General features: G+C 37.6%; 2 protein-coding genes across 4 annotated transcripts in view; one reads left to right on the top strand and one right to left on the bottom strand.

Annotated features, from left to right (window-relative positions):
* nf1a (neurofibromin 1a) overlaps positions 1-21,229 on the top strand; it is a 75,734-nt gene that overhangs the window by 36,972 nt on the left and 17,533 nt on the right. For all 3 annotated transcript variants that reach the window (XM_058080479.1, XM_058080480.1, XM_058080478.1), the window contains 8 exons: positions 1,171-1,329; positions 3,195-3,292; positions 4,607-4,753; positions 4,825-4,971; positions 6,544-6,654; positions 17,130-17,562; positions 17,629-17,969; positions 19,885-20,087. In XM_058080479.1, coding sequence (XP_057936462.1) covers positions 1,171-1,329; positions 3,195-3,292; positions 4,607-4,753; positions 4,825-4,971; positions 6,544-6,654; positions 17,130-17,562; positions 17,629-17,969; positions 19,885-20,087 — 1,639 coding nt within the window. The remainder of the gene's footprint in view (positions 1-1,170; positions 1,330-3,194; positions 3,293-4,606; positions 4,754-4,824; positions 4,972-6,543; positions 6,655-17,129; positions 17,563-17,628; positions 17,970-19,884; positions 20,088-21,229) is intronic.
* Positions 5,903-11,189, bottom strand: LOC131134844 (protein EVI2B). The gene is made up of 2 exons (XM_058080503.1): positions 11,070-11,189; positions 5,903-9,464 (listed from the first exon to the last, which is right to left on the bottom strand). Exon 2 carries the CDS (start codon positions 9,419-9,421, stop codon positions 8,483-8,485), a length of 939 nt encoding a protein of 312 aa, XP_057936486.1. The 5' UTR covers positions 9,422-9,464; positions 11,070-11,189; the 3' UTR covers positions 5,903-8,482.

Raw genomic sequence — 21,229 nt, 5'->3', positions numbered from 1 at the left:
AAATACATAAATAAAAAACAAGATTAAAAAATTAAAAATAAATACAAAAATAAATGTAGAAATAAATACAAAAATAAATATATAAATAGAATTACATATCAATAAATAAATAAAAGCACTCTGCTCTCATATGTATTTATTTCATGCAGCAGACAATGTCAGCTTGAAATGCAGAAGGAAAAACTATTCAAATGAGGGGGCGGTCCTAAGTGTGTCTTGGGTTGAACTGTTCGCCTATTGGTTGATGGACATGTGAGTGCGAAAATGGACTAGGTATGCCTGCAAACGGCCACAGCAAGAGGAAGTCACCACACCACTCTCAATGGCGGTAAATATGGCTGCAATCTCCAGGGATCTCCGTTTGCTAGCAGATATTTCGGATAATGCTTCCCCGGATGACCTGCTTTTCCGGGTGGAAGCCTTATTGGAGCCTGATCTCTCTCCTCCCCGACGGAGCTTTTTCGCACTCACATGTCCATCGACCAATAGGCGAACAGTTCAACCCAAGACACACTTAGGACCGCCCCCTCATTTGAATAGTTTTTCCTTCTGCATTTCAAGCTTTTATTGATATGTAATTCTATTTATATATTTATTTTTGTATTTATTTTTAATTTTTGAATATTGTTTTTTATTTTTGTATTTATTTTTGCTTGTATTTATTTATGTATATATTTTTTAATTTTTGTTTTTATTTCCATTTTTATTTATTTTTGTGTATTTAATTTTTTTATTTTTTTTTTGTTTTTATTTTCACTTTTATTTATTTATTATTTTGGCAGTTTTGGTCCTCCATAAATTCTAACCGCTCTAATGTATATAAATGACGATAAAATGGATAAATGAACATTTCACATCACTTTTTCCTTTCCTGAAGACTCCCGAGTCACATGGGATATTTTTTGTATCTCTACTCACCGTTTGTTGACATAAAGCCAGCATTTGTCTCGTTATGGTCTTCTGCTCGTTAGGAATATTGATACTGCGCTGATGATATTTCTGATCATTGCTTCATTGTGATCTTTATCATATTCATGTTGGTCTCCTCTTTGCTTAATCTCGGCCCCCCTCGCCCTTAATTTCTCCTTTTTGTTTTATTTGTGACATTTCTTTTCTGTTTTTCACTTTTCAACTCGCTTTGCTTTTTTTTTTCCGTATTCCTTCCCACAGGTCGTGAGTCAGAGATTCCCACAGAACAGTATCGGTGCGGTGGGAAGTGCCATGTTTCTCCGTTTTGTCAATCCGGCTATCGTGTCCCCGTATGAGGCTGGAATCTTGGAGAAAAAACCCTTGCCGAGGATAGAACGAGGTCTGAAACTCATGTCCAAGGTACGGATGAAGTGATCTTTGTACTTTTGGTTGTCGAGTACCTTGAAGTTTAGCTTCAGTTTTACATCAAAGATTGACAAAATGGCGTTCAACCCGAAGGAATTACAACCCTTCCAATGCCATTACTTTAAAAAAAAAAAAAAATCAATTTAAATCAATTATTCATTCATTTTCTTCGCTTTTCCTCACGAGTGTCGCGGGGGTGCTGGAGCCTATCCCAGCTGTCTTCGGGCGAGAGGCGTCGTACACCCTGGACTGGTTACCAGCCAATCACAGGGCACATATAGACAAACAACCATTCACACTCACATTCATACCTATGGACAATTTGGAGTGGCTAATTAACCTAGCATGTTTTTGGAATGTGGGAGGAAACCGGAGTACCCGGAGAAAACCCACACATGCACGGGGAGAACATGCAAACTCCACATGGAGATGGCTGAGGGTGGGGAAAGACAAAATAAGAAGCCAAAAAGTTACCACTTCCACACAAAATAGGAGGAGAACTCATTCATTTTCTACCGCTTCTCCTCACAAGGGTCATGGGGGGTGCTGGAGCCTATCCCAGCTGTCTTCGGGCGAGAGGCGTCGTACACCCTGGACTGGTGGCCAGCCAATCACAGGGCACATATAGACAAACAACCATTCACACTCACATTCATACCTATGGACAATTTGGAGTGGCTAATTAACCTAGCATGTTTTTGGAATGTGGGAGGAAAGCGGAGTACCCGGAGAAAACCCACACATGCACGGGGAGAACATGCAAACTCCACATGGAGATGGCTGAGGGTGGGGAAAGACAAAATAAGAAGCCAAAAAGTTACCACTTCCACACAAAATAGGAGGAGAACTCATTCATTTTCTACCGCTTCTCCTCACAAGGGTCATGGGGGGTGCTGGAGCCTATCCCAGCTGTCTTCGGGCGAGAGGCGTCGTACACCCTGGACTGGTTACCAGCCAATCACAGGGCACATATAGACAAACAACCATTCACACTCACATTCATACCTATGGACAATTTGGAGTGGCTAATTAACCTAGCATGTTTTTGGAATGTGGGAGGAAAGCGGAGTACCCGGAGAAAACCCACACATGCACGGGGAGAACATGCAAACTCCACATGGAGATGGCCGAGGGTGGGGAAAGACAAAATAAGAAGCCAAAAAGTTACCACTTCCACACAAAATAGGAGGAGAACTCATTCATTTTCTACCGCTTCTCCTCACAAGGGTCATGGGGGGTGCTGGAGCCTATCCCAGCTGTCTTCGGGCGAGAGGCGTCGTACACCCTGGACTGGTGGCCAGCCAATCACAGGGCACATATAGACAAACAACCATTCACACTCACATTCATACCTATGGACAATTTGGAGTGGCTAATTAACCTAGCATGTTTTTGGAGGAAACCGGAGTACCCGGAGAAAACCAACTCCACACAGAGATGGCCGAGGGTGGAATTGAACCCTGGTCTCCTAGCTGTGAGGTCTGCGCGCTAACCACTAGACCGCCGTGCCGCCCGTCAAATCAATTAATTGACTATAAAAGATATATAAGTGATAAATTCTGAATAATTATGTTATATTCCACAATGAAATAATACATACTTTAGTACAGTTTCTTCATATTTATTTAATAATAAAAAAAAAACTCTCCAACAAAAATGGCACAATGTAAACATTCCGACACTTTCCAAGGAAAATAACATGAAATGAAGTCCACGGAGCTGGACACATCCAAGATGGAGAACTTGGAGAACGATATTACCAATCTGTAGTCCCAGCAAAGTGGTGGCCTATTGTGGCTTTTTCGGTAAAGTTGTTGTTATTGTCCGCATTAACGTGTCAATTGTGTATTTTCTTGTAGATTTTGCAGAGCATCGCCAACCACGTGTTGTTCACCAAGGAGGAGCACATGAGGCCTTTCAATGATTTTGTGAAGAGCAACTTTGATTCAGCTCGAAGGTGAGACCCTCATGGTAACGACAGCTATGGAGTATCTCCATCAATGACTGTAGTTATAACCATAGAAGTAGCTATGGCTAATAGCTAATAGCTTTTATTGGAAATGCATTACAGAAAAATCGGTTCTTTTTTTAATCTGTCCGTTGTGAGCGAATTTCCGATATATCCGAGTCCGATATATCCGAGGTTTACTGTACCTCAGATTAACACCCAACAGTACTGGCAAAGTGATATTCAGATCCGGAATTACTTCACGTTCAGAGTAAGAAACAAATAGAAGTCATTGAGCTCACCAGGAAAACAGAAAAAGCTCTAACGCAGGGGTCTCAAACTCGTGGCCCGCGGGCCAAATGCGGCCCGCGAGATGCTAGTTTGAGGCCCCCCACCTTGATACCAAAGTTTAGTGTTGAAATGACAGCTTAAAGCTTATTAAATCCTACCCCTCCATCTGGTACTTTTACAATCAGTAACTGTTACATTTGTTCACTTCCTGCTTTCATAATATAGTTTAAGTCTATTTTTTCTTATTTTTTTGTTTTTAATTTTTTAATTTTTATTTTATTTTATTTTTTGCCATGTACCGAAATACAGTAAACCTCGGATATATCGGATTCAATTGTTCCCACTGGTTTTGTCCGATATAAGCGAAATCCTTTATATGCGTATACCGGAAAATGTGCGTTTTACGCATATATGGGATTTATATCCAGTATATGCGTAAATGGGATTTCATCCGTTATAAAAAGGCACTTCCTTGACTATGTTTCCAATGTACCTGGACGCGCAGGCAACGCTGCAAACGCTGCAAATGACGTCGTATAGCGGCCTGTCACCATTCGGCGAATCGGAGCGCCACGATGCGGCCATCCGATATATGCCAGGGAAATTTCATGGAAATGCATTGGAACGGGACTGGAGATTTTGTCCGAAATAGGCGAAATCCGTTATAAAAAATCCGATATATGCAATGAATTTTTATTGGAAATGCATTACAGAAAAATCGCTTCTTTTTTATCCGTCCGTTGTGAGCGAATTTCCGATATATCCGAGTCCGATATATCCGAGGTTTACTGTAACATGAATATGTCATATTTTGTTTTAATATTAGCTAACATTTATATATATATATAAAATATTAGCTAATGTAGCTCATATTTTGTTAGCTTTATTTTCCCATATGTAGTGGGTAGTTGTTCCAGATCGTTGTAAAAGCACGGAAATTTGTAAGTTAGCGCTCCTTTTAGCGAACAACTGCAGGTCGACCTTGGCTTCACTTTTCGGTGTAATTGTGCTCTTCGTTCCTTGTTGCCATAGTTTTTTCTTGGACATAGCGTCGGACTCGCCGCCGAGTGACTCCGTAAACCACAGTCTGTCCTTCATCAGCGACGGCAACGTGCTAGCCCTCCATCGACTATTATGGAACAACCAGGAGAGGATCGGCCAGTACCTCTCCAGCAACAGGTTAGCGTGTACAGTACCGGTTACTGCGTATGATGACAATGTACGTGACTTTTTGGTAATCGTCTTTCCAGAGATCATAAAGCCGTGGGCAGGCGTCCTTTTGACAAAATGGCAACCTTGCTGGCTTATCTCGGGCCTCCTGAACACAAACCCGTGGCCGACACTCACTGGTCCAGCCTCAACCTGACCAGTTCCAAATTTGAGGAATTCATGACCAGGTAAGATTCGAGGTATCTCATTCTCAAAGTGTGGGGCCGTGGCTCCCTGGTGGGCCGTGGCGGTACTGCAGGTGGGCCATGAGCGGCCATGTACAACCAGCACTGCTCCCGATAGACTTCTACACCGCTATGTACATCTGTGCAATACTTTGTTTTTATACTCGGTATATATTACTCCATATCTCATCAACCTCCACGTGCAATATCAAGGCTCTAAATACGATATATTAAATGTCAAGTACTTCAATAATGCCTCATATTAACTCACTAGCAAGATCTCATAGTGCAGGGGTCTCAAACTCAATTTACTTGGGGGCCACTGGAGCTAGGGTCTGGGCAAGACTGGGCCGAATCAGGTTTTCCAAAAAAAAAAAAAAACCCCAAAAAACGCATTTATTAAAAACAGAAAAATTAATAAACTTTGTTTTGGTTTCGATTTTCTACAACAAAAGCTCTGATAAAACATTCCACTGTTCTCAAATATCTTACTTTTTAATTTTCTACACAAAATAAGATGAAAAATAAATAAACAAATCAAGAATAAAGAAAATCAATCAATCAGTAATAAATAAATATAATAATAATAATAAAAAGTTAAGAAAGCACATATAGTTGGTGGGTAGACAAATGATTTTTTTCATATTAAAATGAACAAAGCATTATTAGAGCCCTGTAGACATGACAAAACACGACTATAGTCACATTTATACTCTTTTTATTTACAACATATTGCGCAACTGCAGGGTCTTGAGACACATGCTAACTCGCAAACTAGAGAGCTAGCCACCTAAACGGTAGCCTTCAAGTTATTTCCTTTCAACTTAAATAGCCAAAAACTTACCACTTCCACACGGATAGGGAGGATAACTATTAACAGTTATTTAACCTTTAACATGAACATGAATCAAACGTAATCATTTTTTCTGGGTACATGATACCATACAGCATCCATATCAAACTTGCGCTTAAACTTTCATATCAAGGCGGGGGCCTCAAACTAGTGTCCTGCGGGCCACATTTGGCCCGCAGGCCGCGTGTTTGAGACCCCTGTCATAGTGTATAGACTGCTCATATATTTCATCTGGTTTCATATTATCTGCATACTGTATTTGTGTATCACTCTGGGTAAAACTGTTTATTTGTGTATACTTGGGTTGTTTATATTGTGTATTTTTGTTTTATATTGGGTATTTTTGTACTGCTTAACTGATTCTGTACTCTTGCTGCTGTGCAATGCAAATTTCCCCACTGAGGGACAAATAAAGGCATATCTTATCTTATCTTAAAAAAATTAATATTTGCAAAAACTAATATTTAAAAAATTATTTTTACTGTAAAATATTTATTGCACGATTAAAAAACAAAAAAAAATTATAGGCCTAAGTAATAACCTATTGAGTGTTTTTGACCTGTCACAATATTTTAGGAACCTTTATATAGTTTATAATATATACTTGTGTGTACACCAAAGATCATTTCAATCCTGAATCTTTATTATTATTATTATAATAATAATAATAATAAGTTAAGTGCTGTGAGAATTCAACATTTCTTCTATCTTCTGTCTTGTAGACACCAGGTGCACGAGAAAGAGGAGTTCAAAGCCTTAAAGACCCTCAACATTTTCTACCAGGCGGGAACGTCAAAAACTGGCAATCCAGTATTCTACTATGTGGCTCGCAGGTAAGACCGGAAAAAATCACTATTCCTGGAATAGGTGAAACATTGGGAAAATGTTTCCCATGATTGAATTGTATGGCTATACTCATTTAATAACATTTATATATATACATATATACCATATATACCATATATATATATCATATATACATTTAAACGACAACATAGCGACGTGAGTTGGAGTTGGATCACCACCACCACCGTCCAGTGTGGGTCTAAAACCTGTATAAACCCCTCCACAACGCAACCCAACACCTGACCGGCACATGGGCGCAATTCTTTGTTTCCTGGAAGCATCTTGGCTTCCTGGTGAAACATGCATGAGTGTCCAATGTGTGGTGTAGGGGCCATCTGTGGAACGTGGCTCAAACGTGCAGAAATACCATCAACAAAAACCTTGCCTTTTTATGACAATTTAGCCATTTTGGTTAGGAATAATCACTTGTATGATATTTAGTATTATATTTAGGACCACACAAGAATGATTTCATGTTAGAAACATCTTCATTTTTCACTTTTTTACATCTTTGACAAAGAAAATGACCCCGTACACCAATAGAAAATGGGAGGATCCATTGTGTGTTGCATAAAGGGAAGTTAAAAATGGGAATGGCATGATATCAAAAATATGTTTTTTGAGGAATACCTGGAATATGAAATGATGAAAACATTTTATGATGAAGATATTTCAAGAAAACAACCTGACCGGGTCATTTTTGCCCCACTTATGGAAGGTTGGGGTAGTAACACAAAAACTAAAATTTCTTAAAATGTATAAAAGGTAAGTTAAAAATGTCAATGGCATGATATCAAAAATATGTTTTTTGAGGAATACCTAGAATATGAAATGATGAAAACATTTATTATGAAGATATTTCAAGAAAACAACCTGACCGGGTCATTTTTGACCCACTTATGGAAGGTTGGGGTAGTAACACAAAAACTAAAATTTCTTAAAATGTATAAAAGGTAAGTTAAAAATGTGAACGGCATGATATCAAAATATGTTTTTTTTTAGGAATACCTGGAATATGAAATGATAAAACATTTTCATTATGAAGATATTTCAAGAAAACAACCTGACCGGGTCATTTTTGACCCACTTATGGAAGGTTGGGGTAGTAACACAAAAACTAAAATTTCTTAAAATTTATAAAAGTTAGAATGGCAAGATATCAAAAACATTTTTTTTTTGCGGAATACCTAGAATATGAAATGATGAAAAATTTTCATTATGAAGATATTTCAAGAAAACAACCTGACCGGGTCATTTTTGACCCACTTATGGAAGCTTGGGGTAGTAACACAAAAACAAAAAAATCTTAAAATGTGAATGGCATGATATCAAAAACATGTTTTTTGAGGAATACCTGGAATATGAAATGATAAAAAAATTTATTACAAAGATATTTCAAGAAAACAACCTGACCGGGTCATTTTTGACCCACTTATGGAAGGTTGGGGTAGTAACACAAAAACTAAAATTTCTTAAAATGTATAAAAGGTAAATTAAAAATTTGAATGTCATGATATCAAAAACATGTTTTTTGAGGGATATGTGGAATATAAAATGATAAAAAAAAAAATTTATTATGAAGATATTTCAAGAAAACAACCTGACCGGGTCATTTTTGACCCGCTTATGCATCTAAGGGTTAAATAAAAAAACAAAAAAAAATCATATTTTTTCCTTATACTTTTCTTCATTCTCGTGTATGGTCTCTCATGAGTTGGGCGTCTCGGGACACTCTTACTGGAGGACCCTTGGATCTTGTCCTCTTTGACCAGTCCATTCCATACTCTGTTTTATTGCGTACGTAATAAGTCTTTGTTATATTTGCTCAGGCTCGTGATGTCGTCCAAAAGTCGACACTGATCTTATATCGTCTGACTCCTCCCTTATTTCCTTTTCAAAGGCCATCTTTTTGGAGAGTTTTTTCGGCAGGAAGGTGGTGAGACAAATCTGTCCCGATGAGCTCGGTGCTACTTGTCCATTGTCAGCTCCTCCGCTGACAAACGGTGTCGGTCCCGCCCAGTCGTTCATCGTTATGTGCTGTTTTTGCAGTTTACGTTTCTTGATATAGATAACCAAGAAGCTAACAATCATCACTGCCAAAGCCAAACCTATTAGACCTGCTGCTACTTCACTGTGAAACGGTTTCTCGGGTTTTTCCTCAGTGGGTTTTATTTTATTATCTGCCTTTGTGGTAGGGATGGATGTTGTTCCCTCGGTGAAACGTGGAGCATGGCTACTCCGAAACAGGATCGTATTAGTCGGTTTGTTTTCAAGAGTTGTTAGAGAAACTGTGCTTGCAGAAGCTTTGAGAGTTGAGTCTGTGGAGAAATATCCGTAGTCCACGTTAGTCGTGGAGAATCGGAGAGTCTGTCCTGTGTACCGGTTTTGGGTAGATCCTATCAGCACTGGAGCTACAGTCGCCGTTATGGCGTCTGTGGCTATTTCTGCTGATGAGTTACCCGTGAGGCTGGTTGCTGTCGCTGCCGAGTCTCCATCTGACAGGAAGTTCCTGGAAATCAGAACCTCGGTTCGAGGGGTTGTTGACCGGAGTTTGTCGCTTTCCTTCTCGGTTTGATCCACCGCGATTGGTTGTGTAGTACTGTCAGGAAGTTCATTGAACCGATTGGAAGTGATTGTTGGGAGAGAACGTTTACCAGTTGTCACTTGCGTTGTACTGACAAGATGGCGAGATGTCACCGCACCGCTTGATTTCAGTAGCAATGTAAAAACCAAGCTTATAAAATGGAGCATCATTGTTTTTTTTTCGGTCTTGTTTCTTCTTGGTCAGTCTTAGCACCTGGAATTATAGAAATGTATTTCAGATATAATGCTTATCACAGCACGGGCAAGATAATAAAAAATATTAATTGGCTATGATTTCATTTATTTTGAACGTGCATTCAGTTTATTATTGAATGCTTCATGTTAGGATTCACAATTCAACATGTCCGGAAAAAAGTATCAAAAAGCAGGTTAAGGTTTGTCACATTATTTGAGCCCTCTAGACCAGGGGTGGGCAAACTTTTTGACTCGCGGGCCGCATTGATATGACAAAATTTACGGGGGGGGGGGGGGGGGGCAGACTATATATTTTACACGTAACAGTCCACCTGGTATTATTGTATCTGTAAAATTGTCATGCAATCTGCTATTATTATTAATTATTTTATATTTATATTTAAATATTTTAAAAATAATAAAATATTATAATAATTACAATAAAATTAAAATAATAATTATTATATTATTATTATGTAAATATGCAAATATAACTAATATTATATATAATTAATATAATAATTAGCATTAATATAATAATTATAATAATCATAATAGTTCTAATAATAATTATAATAATCTAATAATAATAATAATTATTATTATAATTATGTGCTTGTGTCCCTTTTTTCAGGAGCACTTTGTAAACAGACCATGTCAAAAAACGAAATTGATACAACCATCAAAAGGTTGGCTCAGGCCATGATGCCAGGTTGTATGTTGACTTTAAATGAAATACTTTGGAAAGATTGGGCGGGCCGTATTCAAACACTTGGCGGGCCGGATGTGGCCCCCGGGCCGTAGTTTGCCCACCCCTGCTCTAGACATTAACTAACACCCCTATAGTCACCTTTACACGAGAGTCAACCAATATAGTTGATATAATCAGACAAAATAAGCCATAAATAAGACTCCTGTAAAATGAGTGGCGTTTAGGCAGGAAGTAATGTAAGTAACGAGTCTTCGCCGATGTTGTTATTATTGTTATGATGCCTGTCGCGAGGTCGTTTAAACCTGCAATAAAGGCCTGTTGTTCCGGTGATCAAATCGGATGAATTAGTGACACCTAGTGACCAACATAGAATAGTACATTCACATCGTCTTTGTATTTTATTTCTTGAAAATGCTTAATTTATTTAGTTCAAATATTGTGTGCTTATTTTTTTGTACTTTAGCATTCAACCACAAAATAGTATGATTTATGAATTAATATTTTTTTTTAAACATGAGGCTGAAGAAGTCACAGAATTTGAAGTCCAAAGTAGCGATGGACGAGTAAAACAAAAAATTACCAATGCAGATTTTTTTTTACTTTTGACATATTTTCCATTGACTTTAAAGTAATAAATCAAATAGGCACTTAGTGTAATAAATGTATATTAAATCTCTTATTTCCAAATCATCTTTAACAATAACATGAACCAAACTGACTGATATATTTTAATGATAACTTTGAATAAACCTTTTTTTATCTATTAATGCCAGAAACATGCTAGAAACATTTTTTGTCATGTGTGTTCATGCGCATCAATTCATTGAATTTTGAGACTAATATGTGAGTCCTTTTATTTATCATTTTGAAAGCATAAAACAAAAATCAGTAAATTGTAAAGTAGTTGCTTACCGATGATTCTAGGATCCTCTTCAACCACTTCAGCTGCGTCTTTCACCAACGGAGTATGTGTTAGCGGTACGGTATCATGCCCGTTTGGCAGCATGTCTCTTCATTTGAAGCAGAAAGACTTGACTTTTTTTTTTGTACTTTGAGGAAGTCTCGGTTGTGAAACTGTTGATCCCAGTGCAATCTATGAAATCTACAACTGCGTTAACACTTGAGCACACAATTCTGCAACATGACACAATGAAGCACATACTTTATTTTCTCTAATTTCATCAAAAATCAACACACCTCATAATCTGCTGCGCCAAATGTGGCCCGCAGGACACTAGTTTGAGGCCCCCGCCTTGATATGAAAGTTTAATGTTTGATATGGATGCTGTATGGTATCATGTACCCAGAAAAAATGATTACGTTTGATTCATGTTCATGTTAAAGGTTAAATAACTGTTAATAGTTATCCTCCCTATCCGTGTGGAAGTGGTAAGTTTTTGGCTATTTAAGTTGAAAGGAAATAACTTGAAGGCTACCGTTTAGGTGGCTAGCTCTCTAGTTTGCGAGTTAGCATGTGTCTCAAGACCCTGCAGTTGCGCAATATGTTGTAAATAAAAAGAGTATAAATGTGACTATAGTCGTGTTTTGTCATGTCTACAGGGCTCTAATAATGCTTTGTTCATTTTAATATGAAAAAAATCATTTGTCTACCCACCAACTATATGTGCTTTCTTAACTTTTTATTATATGCCGTTTTGTTATTATTATTATTATTATATTTATTTATTTATTACTGTGATTGATTTTCTTTATTCTTGTTTTATTTTTTATTTATTTTGTTTTTATTTATTTATTTTCACAGTCTCACCCAGACCCGAGCTCCAGTGGCCCCCAAGTAAATTGAGTTTGAGACCCCTGATCTAAACCCTTCTATACGCCATTCACAAGTCCACTTTTATTCAAATATTAAAAATAAAAAAAATATATATATATATAATTTGTTATATATTAATAGAAATAAATAAATAAATAATCTATTTTTTTATATTTTTATAAAAACTTCAATGAAAAAAAAAATATATATATATTCTATTTTAATAAAATGAATTTAAATGAAAAAGAAAGCAGGCAAGGCAAGCAGCTTTGGTGTGCATTAGCGCCATCTGTGGAACAGAATCTATACCCTTCTATACGCCATAACACATATGTTATACTCCTTATAATACAGTACGCCTTATGTATGTATGTTATGTATCTGTTACAGTACATCTACCATAAAAATATGAACTTGGAAAGTAGTCGTGTCCTTGGAAAGACATACAATATAATTTACAGTGTAAAGGAGACCGTTCCAAGTGAAAGAACTCATTGATTTGAAACACAATCACACTCACAAATTACAAATATTTTTATTTAAAACATAAAACATGAAAAGTGTGCAGCCTCTAATTAAGTTAATCATGTAAACACAAGAAATATCCATTGATAGGCAGTTAGAAAAAGACCAAAACAATGGAACATAATACACGATAGAACCGCAGGTTAGCGTCATTAATAAACACAAAACACGTTTTTACAGTTTGAAACTTGTAGCCGAACCGCGTTAGTTGTTAGTCAGAAACCGATGACATCATAGACGCCAACTTCCACTTCCTGTTTCCGCGGATGACCAAACTAACAGGGGCGCTTGGTGCAAAACGTGTTGTCAAATTGCTCCTTCAGTGGTGGCGTTTGATGCTGGAGTCTACCAGATGCTGGAGTCTACCAGATGCTGGAGTCTACCAGATGCTGGAGACTACCAGATGCTGGAGACTACCAGATGCTGGAGACTACCAGATGCTGGAGACTACCAGATGCTGGAGACTACCAGATGCTGGAGACTACCAGCTGCTGGGGACTACCAGCTGCTGGGGACTACCAGCTGCTGGAGTCTACCAGCTGCTGGAGACTACCAGCTGCTGGGGACTACCAGCTGCTGGGGACTACCAGGTGCTGGAGTCTACCAGATGCTGGAGTCTACCAGATGCTGGAGACTACCAGATGCTGGCGTCTACCAGATGCTGGCGTCTACCAGATGCTGGAGACTACCAGATGCTGGAGACTACCAGATGCTGGAGACTACCAGATGCTGGAGACTACCAGATGCTGGAGTCTACCAGATGCTGGAGACTATCACATGCTGGGGTCTACCACATGCTGGGGTCTACCACATGCTGGGGTCTACCAGATGCTGGGGTCTACCAGATGCTGGGGACTACCAGGTGCTGGGGACTACCAGGTGCTGGAGTCTACCAGGTGCTGGAGACTACCAGGTGCTGGAGACTACCAGATGCGGGAGTCTACCAGATGCTGGAGACTACCAGATGCTGGGGACTACCAGATGCTGGGGACTACCAGGTGCTGGGGACTACCAGGTGCTGGAGACTACCAGGTGCTGGAGTCTACCAGGTGCTGGAGACTACCAGGTGCTGGAGTCTACCAGGTGCTGGAGTCTACCAGGTGCTGGAGACTACCAGGTGCTGGAGACTACCAGGTGCTGGAGACTACCAGATGCTGGAGTCTACCAGATGCTGGAGTCTACCAGACTCACACAACAAGTGGCATGTCCTCTAGATCTTTTGGGTTTTCCAAACAAGAGTCTTTTGAGCTTGAACTCACCATCTGACCGTCCCTATCGTTAAGATCCAAACCTGCAGCAGAGGCCCCGGGATCAATTCCCGCCTGAGCCCCCTCATCTTTCTGGTGCTTTTCTTCCTCCGCCATGTTGTCTTCGCCCACATCATCAAGCATGACACTGGTTTCACAAGGCCCGACCAGTCCTCCCAGTTCCGGCGGGTTAGCGTCCCAGTAGTCTGTACTGCTCACCAAGTACATGTTGGAGTGGGAGTTTCGTGGAGCGTAGACCTGCCGCCGAATGTGGCAGACTTGGCAAGCTAACGCCACGGTAGCGACCAGCAGGCACACGATCAGACCCCCCGCTGCGCCTACGGCAATCAAACCCGTGTCTGCGTCAACCCAGCAGTCCGCTCGCGTGCCGTTGTCCTCGGGACCGTTTGTAGTTTGGTTGGCCTCGATGGCTAAAAGCCGAAGGTTTGATTTGGTGTCGCAGAGTAACGGCACGAGAAACAGACACAGAGCTCTCGTTCCTTCCATTTGTTTTCTGGAATAAGAAGAAAAAAGATTAGACCAGGGGTGGGCAAACTACGGCCCGGGGGCCACATCCGGCCCGCCAAGTGTTTCAATATGGCCCGCCTGTTTTTTCCAAATATTTCATTTGAACTCAACATAAAACCTGGCATCGTGGCTTGGGACAATTTTGATGGTTGAGGTAGCTGCTTTATCAATTTCGTTATTTGATGTGGTCTGTTACAAAATGCTCCTGGAAAAAGGGACACAAGCACAATAATAGTAATAATAATAATAATAATAATAATGTCAATAATGATAATAATACTACTATTATATTAATATTGTTGTTAATAATATTAATATAATAATGGTAGTAATATTACAAAATACTCCTGGAAAAAGGAGCACAAGCACAATAATAGTAATACAAATAATGATAATAATACTACTATTATGTATATTGTTGTTAATAATATTAATATAATAATGGTAGTAATATTATTATTATTATAACAAAATAATAATAATATAATAACATTACTATAACTAATAATAATAATAATTCTAATAAAATAACAATAACAATAATAATAATAATAATAATAATAACAATGTTGTCAATAATGATAATAATACTACTATTATATTAATATTGTTGTTAATAATATTAATATAATAATGGTAGTAATATTACAAAATACTCCTAGAAAAAGGAGCACAAGCACAATAATAGTAATACAAATAATGATAATAATACTACTATTATATTAATATTGTTGTTAATAATATTAATATAATAATGGTAGTAATATTATTATTATAACAAAATAATAATAATAATAATAATAATAATAATATAATAACATTACTATAACTAATAATAATAATAATTCTAATAAAAATAACAATAATAATAATAATAATGTCAATAATGATAATAATACTACTATTATATTAATATTGTTGTTAATAATATTAATATAATAATGGTAGTAATATTACAAAATACTCCTGGAAAAAGGAGCACAAGCACAATAATAGTAATACAAATAATGATAATAATACTACTATTATATTAATATTGTTGTTAATAATATTAATATAATAATGGTAGTAATATTATTATTATAACAAAATAATAATAATAATAATATAATAACATTACTATAACTAATAATAATAATAATTCTAATAAAAATAACAATAATAATAATAATAATGTCAATAATGATAATAATACTACTATTATATTAATATTGTTGTTAATAATATTAATATAATAATGGTAGTAATATTACAAAATACTCCTGGAAAAAGGAGCACAAGCACAATAATAGTAATACAAATAATGATAATAATACTACTATTATATTAATATTGTTGTTAATAATATTAATATAATAATGGTAGTAATATTATTATTATAACAAAATAATAATAATAATATAACAACATTACTATAACTAATAATAATAATAATTCTAATAAAAATAACAATAATAATAATAATAATGTTGTCAATAATGATAATAATACTACTATTATATTAATATTGTTGTTAATAATATTAATATAATAATGGTAGTAATATTACAAAATACTAGTAATACAAATAATGATAATAATACTACTATTATATTAATATTGTTGTTAATAATATTAACAACAAAATTATATTAATATTGTTGTTAATAATATTAATATAATAATGGTAGTAATATAATTATTATAACAAAATAATAATAATAATATAATAACATTACTATAACTAATAATAATAATAATTATTCTAATAATAATAATAATAATAATAATACATTGAGAAACACACTTTACATCAAATAAATGATTTCAAAGTGCACATATAGCAGATTGCATGACACTTTTACATGTAAAATATGTGTAAAAATATAGGTGTAAAAATGGACTGTTACGTGTAAAATACTACATAATCCCCCCCGTCAATTTTGTTAAATTAATGCGGCCCGCGAGTCAAAAAGTTTGCCCACCCCTGGATTAGACAGAAGTTTTTTTGCTGCTTTTTGCTTAAAGTTATCATAAGTGTCAATTCAAGTATACATTTCAGGATATTGCCTAAACTCTGAAGTGTTGCACAAGATTGTGTAAAATACTTACTTCCTTTGTGAGTTCTTGGTGGAGTTGCAGAAGTGTTCTTGAAATGGTTTGAACACCCTTTAAGTTGCGCTTGTTTTGGATCCTTCACTTTTGTAACGCAAATCTGCCAACAAAAAAAAGCAGTACAAAAATACACAATATAAAACAAAAATACACAATATAAACAACCCAAGTATTCACAAATAAACAGTTTTACCCAGAGTGATATACAAATACAGTATGCAGATAATATGAAACCAGATGAAATATATGAGCAGTCTATACACTATGACAGGGGTCTCAAACACGCAGCCCGCGGGGCCAAATGTGGCCCGCAGGACACTAGTTTGAGACCCCGCCTTGATATGAAAGTTTAAGCGCAAGTTTGATATGGATGCTGTATGGTATCATGTACCCAGAAAAAAATATTACGTTTGATTCATGTTCATGTTAAAGGTTAAATAACTGTTAATAGTTATCCTCACTATACGTGTGGAAGTGGTAAGTTTTTGGCTTAAATGTGGTTTGTTTTTTTTTGTTTTTTTTTGAAAACCTGATGCCCAGTCTCACCCAGACCCTAGCTCCAATGGCCCCCAAGTAAATTGAGTTTGAGACCCCTTGTTTACACCAATAATATTTCATATAGTATTTCCAGTCGCCACCACCTCCAAATATCGTTTTTACTCAAACTGTTCCGAACTTGACGGATCAGAGCACGTGCCTGTCTTTAGGTGTTAAGGCGCCCCAGCGCGGTACGAATAGCGAGTACCCAGTGACATGCTCTAAACCAAAACCAAAGTTCAACAATTTTTTGTGTGTTTTCTGTAGATTCAAAACCGGCCAGATCAACGGAGACCTGCTTATCTATCACGTACTCCTCACCCTGAAACCGTACTACGCCAAGCCCTACGAGATTGTCGTGGACTTGACTCACGTGGGCCCCAGCAACCGCTTCAAGACCGACTTTTTATCCAAGTGGTTTGTGGTCTTTCCCGGTTTCGCCTACGAGAACGTGGCGGCCGTCTACGTCTACAACTGCAATACTTGGGTGAGAGAGTACACCAAATACCACGAGCGGCTACTGACCGGCTTGAAGGGAAGCAAGCGGCTCCAGTTCATCGACTCTCCGGCCAAGCTTGCCGAGCACGTAGAACCCGACCAGCAGAAGCTGCCTGCTGCCACGCTGACTCTAGAAGAAGACCTCAAAGTCTTCCATAACGCACTGAAACTGGCTCACAAAGACACCAAGGTTTCAATCAAGGTGAGGTATCTCATCGGTGAAGGCGACGTGACCGTTACTTAGGAACCATTTCTTTGTGCTTATCAGGTCGGCTCGACAGCGGTGCAGGTGACCTCAGCTGAGCGAACGCGAGTTCTCGGGCAACCCGTCTTCCTTAACGACGTCTACTATGCCTCGGAGATCGAAGAGATCTGTCTGGTAGACGAGAGCCAGTTCACCCTCACCATGGCCAACCAGGGCACGCCCCTTACCTTCATGCATCAGGAATGCGACGCCATCGTTCAGTCCATCATCCACATTCGCACGCGATGGGAGCTATCGCAGCCGGACTCAATCCCCCAGCACACTAAGATCCGGCCCAAAGACGTTCCTGGAACGCTGCTCAATATCGCTCTGCTCAACCTGGGCAGTTCGGACCCCAGTCTGAGGTCAGTCCTCCAGATCTGTTGCCGTTCTCTTCAACGACACTCTTATAAAAACACTGTGATAGTAATCGGCGAGAGGTTTTTCTTAAGGACCTCACGTCCTTAAGAACAGCACTCCTTTGCTGTTTTTGGACAGCACTACGATCTCTTTTCCGTCCTTGCGCTTATAAAAACACTGTGATAATAATCGGCGAGAGGTTTTTCTTTAGGACCTCACGTCCTTAAGAACAGCACTCCTTTGCTGTTTTTTGACAGCACTACAATCTCTTTTCCGTCCTTGCTCTTATAAAAACACTGTGATAGTAATCGGCGAGAGGTTTTTCTTAAGGACCACATGTCCTTAAGAACAGCACTCCTTTGCTGTTTTTTGACAGCACTACAATCTCTTTTCCGTCCTTGCTCTTATAAAAACACTGATAGTAATCGGCGAGAGGTTTTTCTTTAGGACCTCACGTCCTTAAGAACAGCACTCCTTTGCTGTTTTTTGACAGCACTACAATCTCTTTTCCGTCCTTGCTCTTATAAAAACACTGTGATAGTAATCGGCGAGAGGTTTTTCTTAAGGACCTCACGTCCTTAAGAACAGCACTCCTTTGCTGTTTTTTGACAGCACTACAATCTCTTTTCCGTCCTTGCTCTTTTGAAAACACTGTGATAGTAATCGGCGAGAGGTTTTTCTTAAGGACCTCACGTCCTTAAGAACAGCACTCCTTTGCTGTTTTTTGACAGCACTACAATCTCTTTTCCGTCCTTGCTCTTATAAAAACACTGTGATAGTAATCGGCGAGAGGTTTTTCTTAAGGACCTCACGTTCATAAGAACAGCACTCCTTTGCTGTTTTTTGACAGCACTACAATCTCTTTTCCGTCCTTGCTCTTATAAAAACACTGTGATAGTAATCGGCGAGAGGTTTTTCTTTAGGACCTCACGTCCTTAAGAACAGCACTCCTTTGCTGTTTTTTGACAGCACTACAATCTCTTTTCCGTCCTTGCTCTTATAAAAACACTGTGATAGTAATCGGCGAGAGGTTTTTCTTTAGGACCTCACGTCCTTAAGAACAGCACTCCTTTGCTGTTTTTTGACAGCACTACAATCTCTTTTCCGTCCTTGCTCTTATAAAAACACTGTGATAGTAATCGGCGAGAGGTTTTTCTTAAGGACCTCACGTCCTTAAGAACAGCACTCCTTTGCTGTTTTTTGACAGCACTACAATCTCGTTTCCGTACTTGCTCTTATAAAAACACTGTGATAGTAATCGGCGAGAGGTTTTTCTTAAGGACCTCACGTCCTTAAGAACAGCACTCCTTTGCTGTTTTTTGACAGCACTACAATCTCTTTTCCGTCCTTGCTCTTATAAAAACACTGTGATAGTAATCGGCGAGAGGTTTTTCTTTAGGACCTCACGTCCTTAAGAACAGCACTCCTTTGCTGTTTTTTGACAGCACTACAATCTCTTTTCCGTCCTTGCTCTTATAAAAACACTGTGATAGTAATCGGCGAGAGGTTTTTCTTAAGGACCTCACGTCCTTAAGAACAGCACTCCTTTGCTGTTTTTTGACAGCACTACAATCTCTTTTCCGTCCTTGCTCTTTTAAAAACACTGGGATAGTAATCGGCGAGAGGTTTTTCTTAAGGACCTCACGTCCTTAAGAACAGCACTCCTTTGCTGTTTTTTGACAGCACTACAATCTCTTTTCCGTCCTTGCTCTTATAAAAACACTGTGATAGTAATCGGCGAGAGGTTTTTCTTAAGGACCTCACGTCCTTAAGAACAGCGCTCCTTTGCTGATTTTTGACAGCACTACAATCTCTTTTCCGTCCTTGCTCTTATAAAAACACTGTGATAGTAATCGGCGAGAGGTTTTTCTTAGTCTGATTGACATCTTCATCTACAATCTCTTTTCCGTCCTTGCTCAGGTCTGCAGCTTATAATCTACTGTGTGCCTTGACCTGCACCTTCAACCTGAAGATAGAAGGTCAGCTGCTGGAGACGTCGGGCCTGTGCATCCCGGCCAACAACACGCTTTTCATCGTGTCCATCAGTAAGACGCTAGCGGCCAACGAACCGCATCTGACACTGGAGTTCCTGGAGGAGTGCATCTCCGGCTTCAGCAAATCCAGTAAGCACCCTCAACACCATTAGCAGCACTACTACACCTACAGACGGCCATCTTGATGTGATGGAAGGTAGCGCATTCAACATTCGCCATTTATGGATGCCCTGCACATTTATGGATTTTTGTCAAAATGTTTTTTTTCCTTCTCTCTCTTTTTTCTCCTTTTTTCTTTCTTTTTTTCTCTTTCTTTTCTGTACTTCATTTCCTTTCTTTCATTCCGATTCATTTGGTTACCTTGAACACAACCAAACACACAAAAATCAAAAATCCTTGCTGTGCTTGGCGGAGTTAATAATCATCATCATCATCAATAATAATAATAAGAATCGTCACCATAATAATAATCATAATCATAACAATAATCATATTCATAACCATAGCCATTGTTATTGTTATTATTATTATAGTTATTATTATTATTATTATTAAAAATAATAATAATTATATATTATTATTACGTGTTTAATTGTGTTCAAAACTACCAAGTGGATTGTAACTAAACCCTCAGTAATTGTTGGAAATTTTGGGGGTGATCTGGATCGCCGTCTGGGTATAATAATAATATAATAATAATAATCATCATCATTATTATTATTATTATTATTAAAAATAATAATTATTATTATGTGTTTAATTGTGTTCAAAACTACCAAATGGATTGTAACTAAACCCTCAGTAATCGTTGGAAATTTTGGGGGTGATCTGGATCGCCGTCTGGGTATAATAATAATACTAGACTAATAATAATAATAATTATGGTTATTATTATAATTATTATTAAAAAATAATTATTATTATGTGTTTAATTGTGTTCAAAACTACCAAATGGATTGTAACCAAACCCTCAGTAATCGTTGGAAATTTTGGGGGTAATCTGGATCGCCGTCTGGGTATAATAATAATATAATAATAATAATTATTACTATTATAATTATTATAAAAAAAATATTATTATTATGTGTTTAATTGTGTTCAAAACTACCAAATGGATTGTAACCAAACCCTCAGTAATTGTTGGAAATTTTGGGGGTGATCTGGATTGCCGTCTGCGTATAATAATAATAATAATAATAATAATAATAATAATAATTATTATTATTATTATTATTATTATTATTATTATTATTATTATTATTATTATTATT

The sequence above is a fragment of the Doryrhamphus excisus genome, chromosome 8 (genome assembly GCF_030265055.1).
Source record: "Doryrhamphus excisus isolate RoL2022-K1 chromosome 8, RoL_Dexc_1.0, whole genome shotgun sequence".
NCBI classification, from domain to species: domain Eukaryota; kingdom Metazoa; phylum Chordata; class Actinopteri; order Syngnathiformes; family Syngnathidae; genus Doryrhamphus; species Doryrhamphus excisus.
The sequence above is the reverse complement of the archived record's forward strand: the minus strand, read 5'-3'. Positions and strand labels throughout refer to the sequence as shown.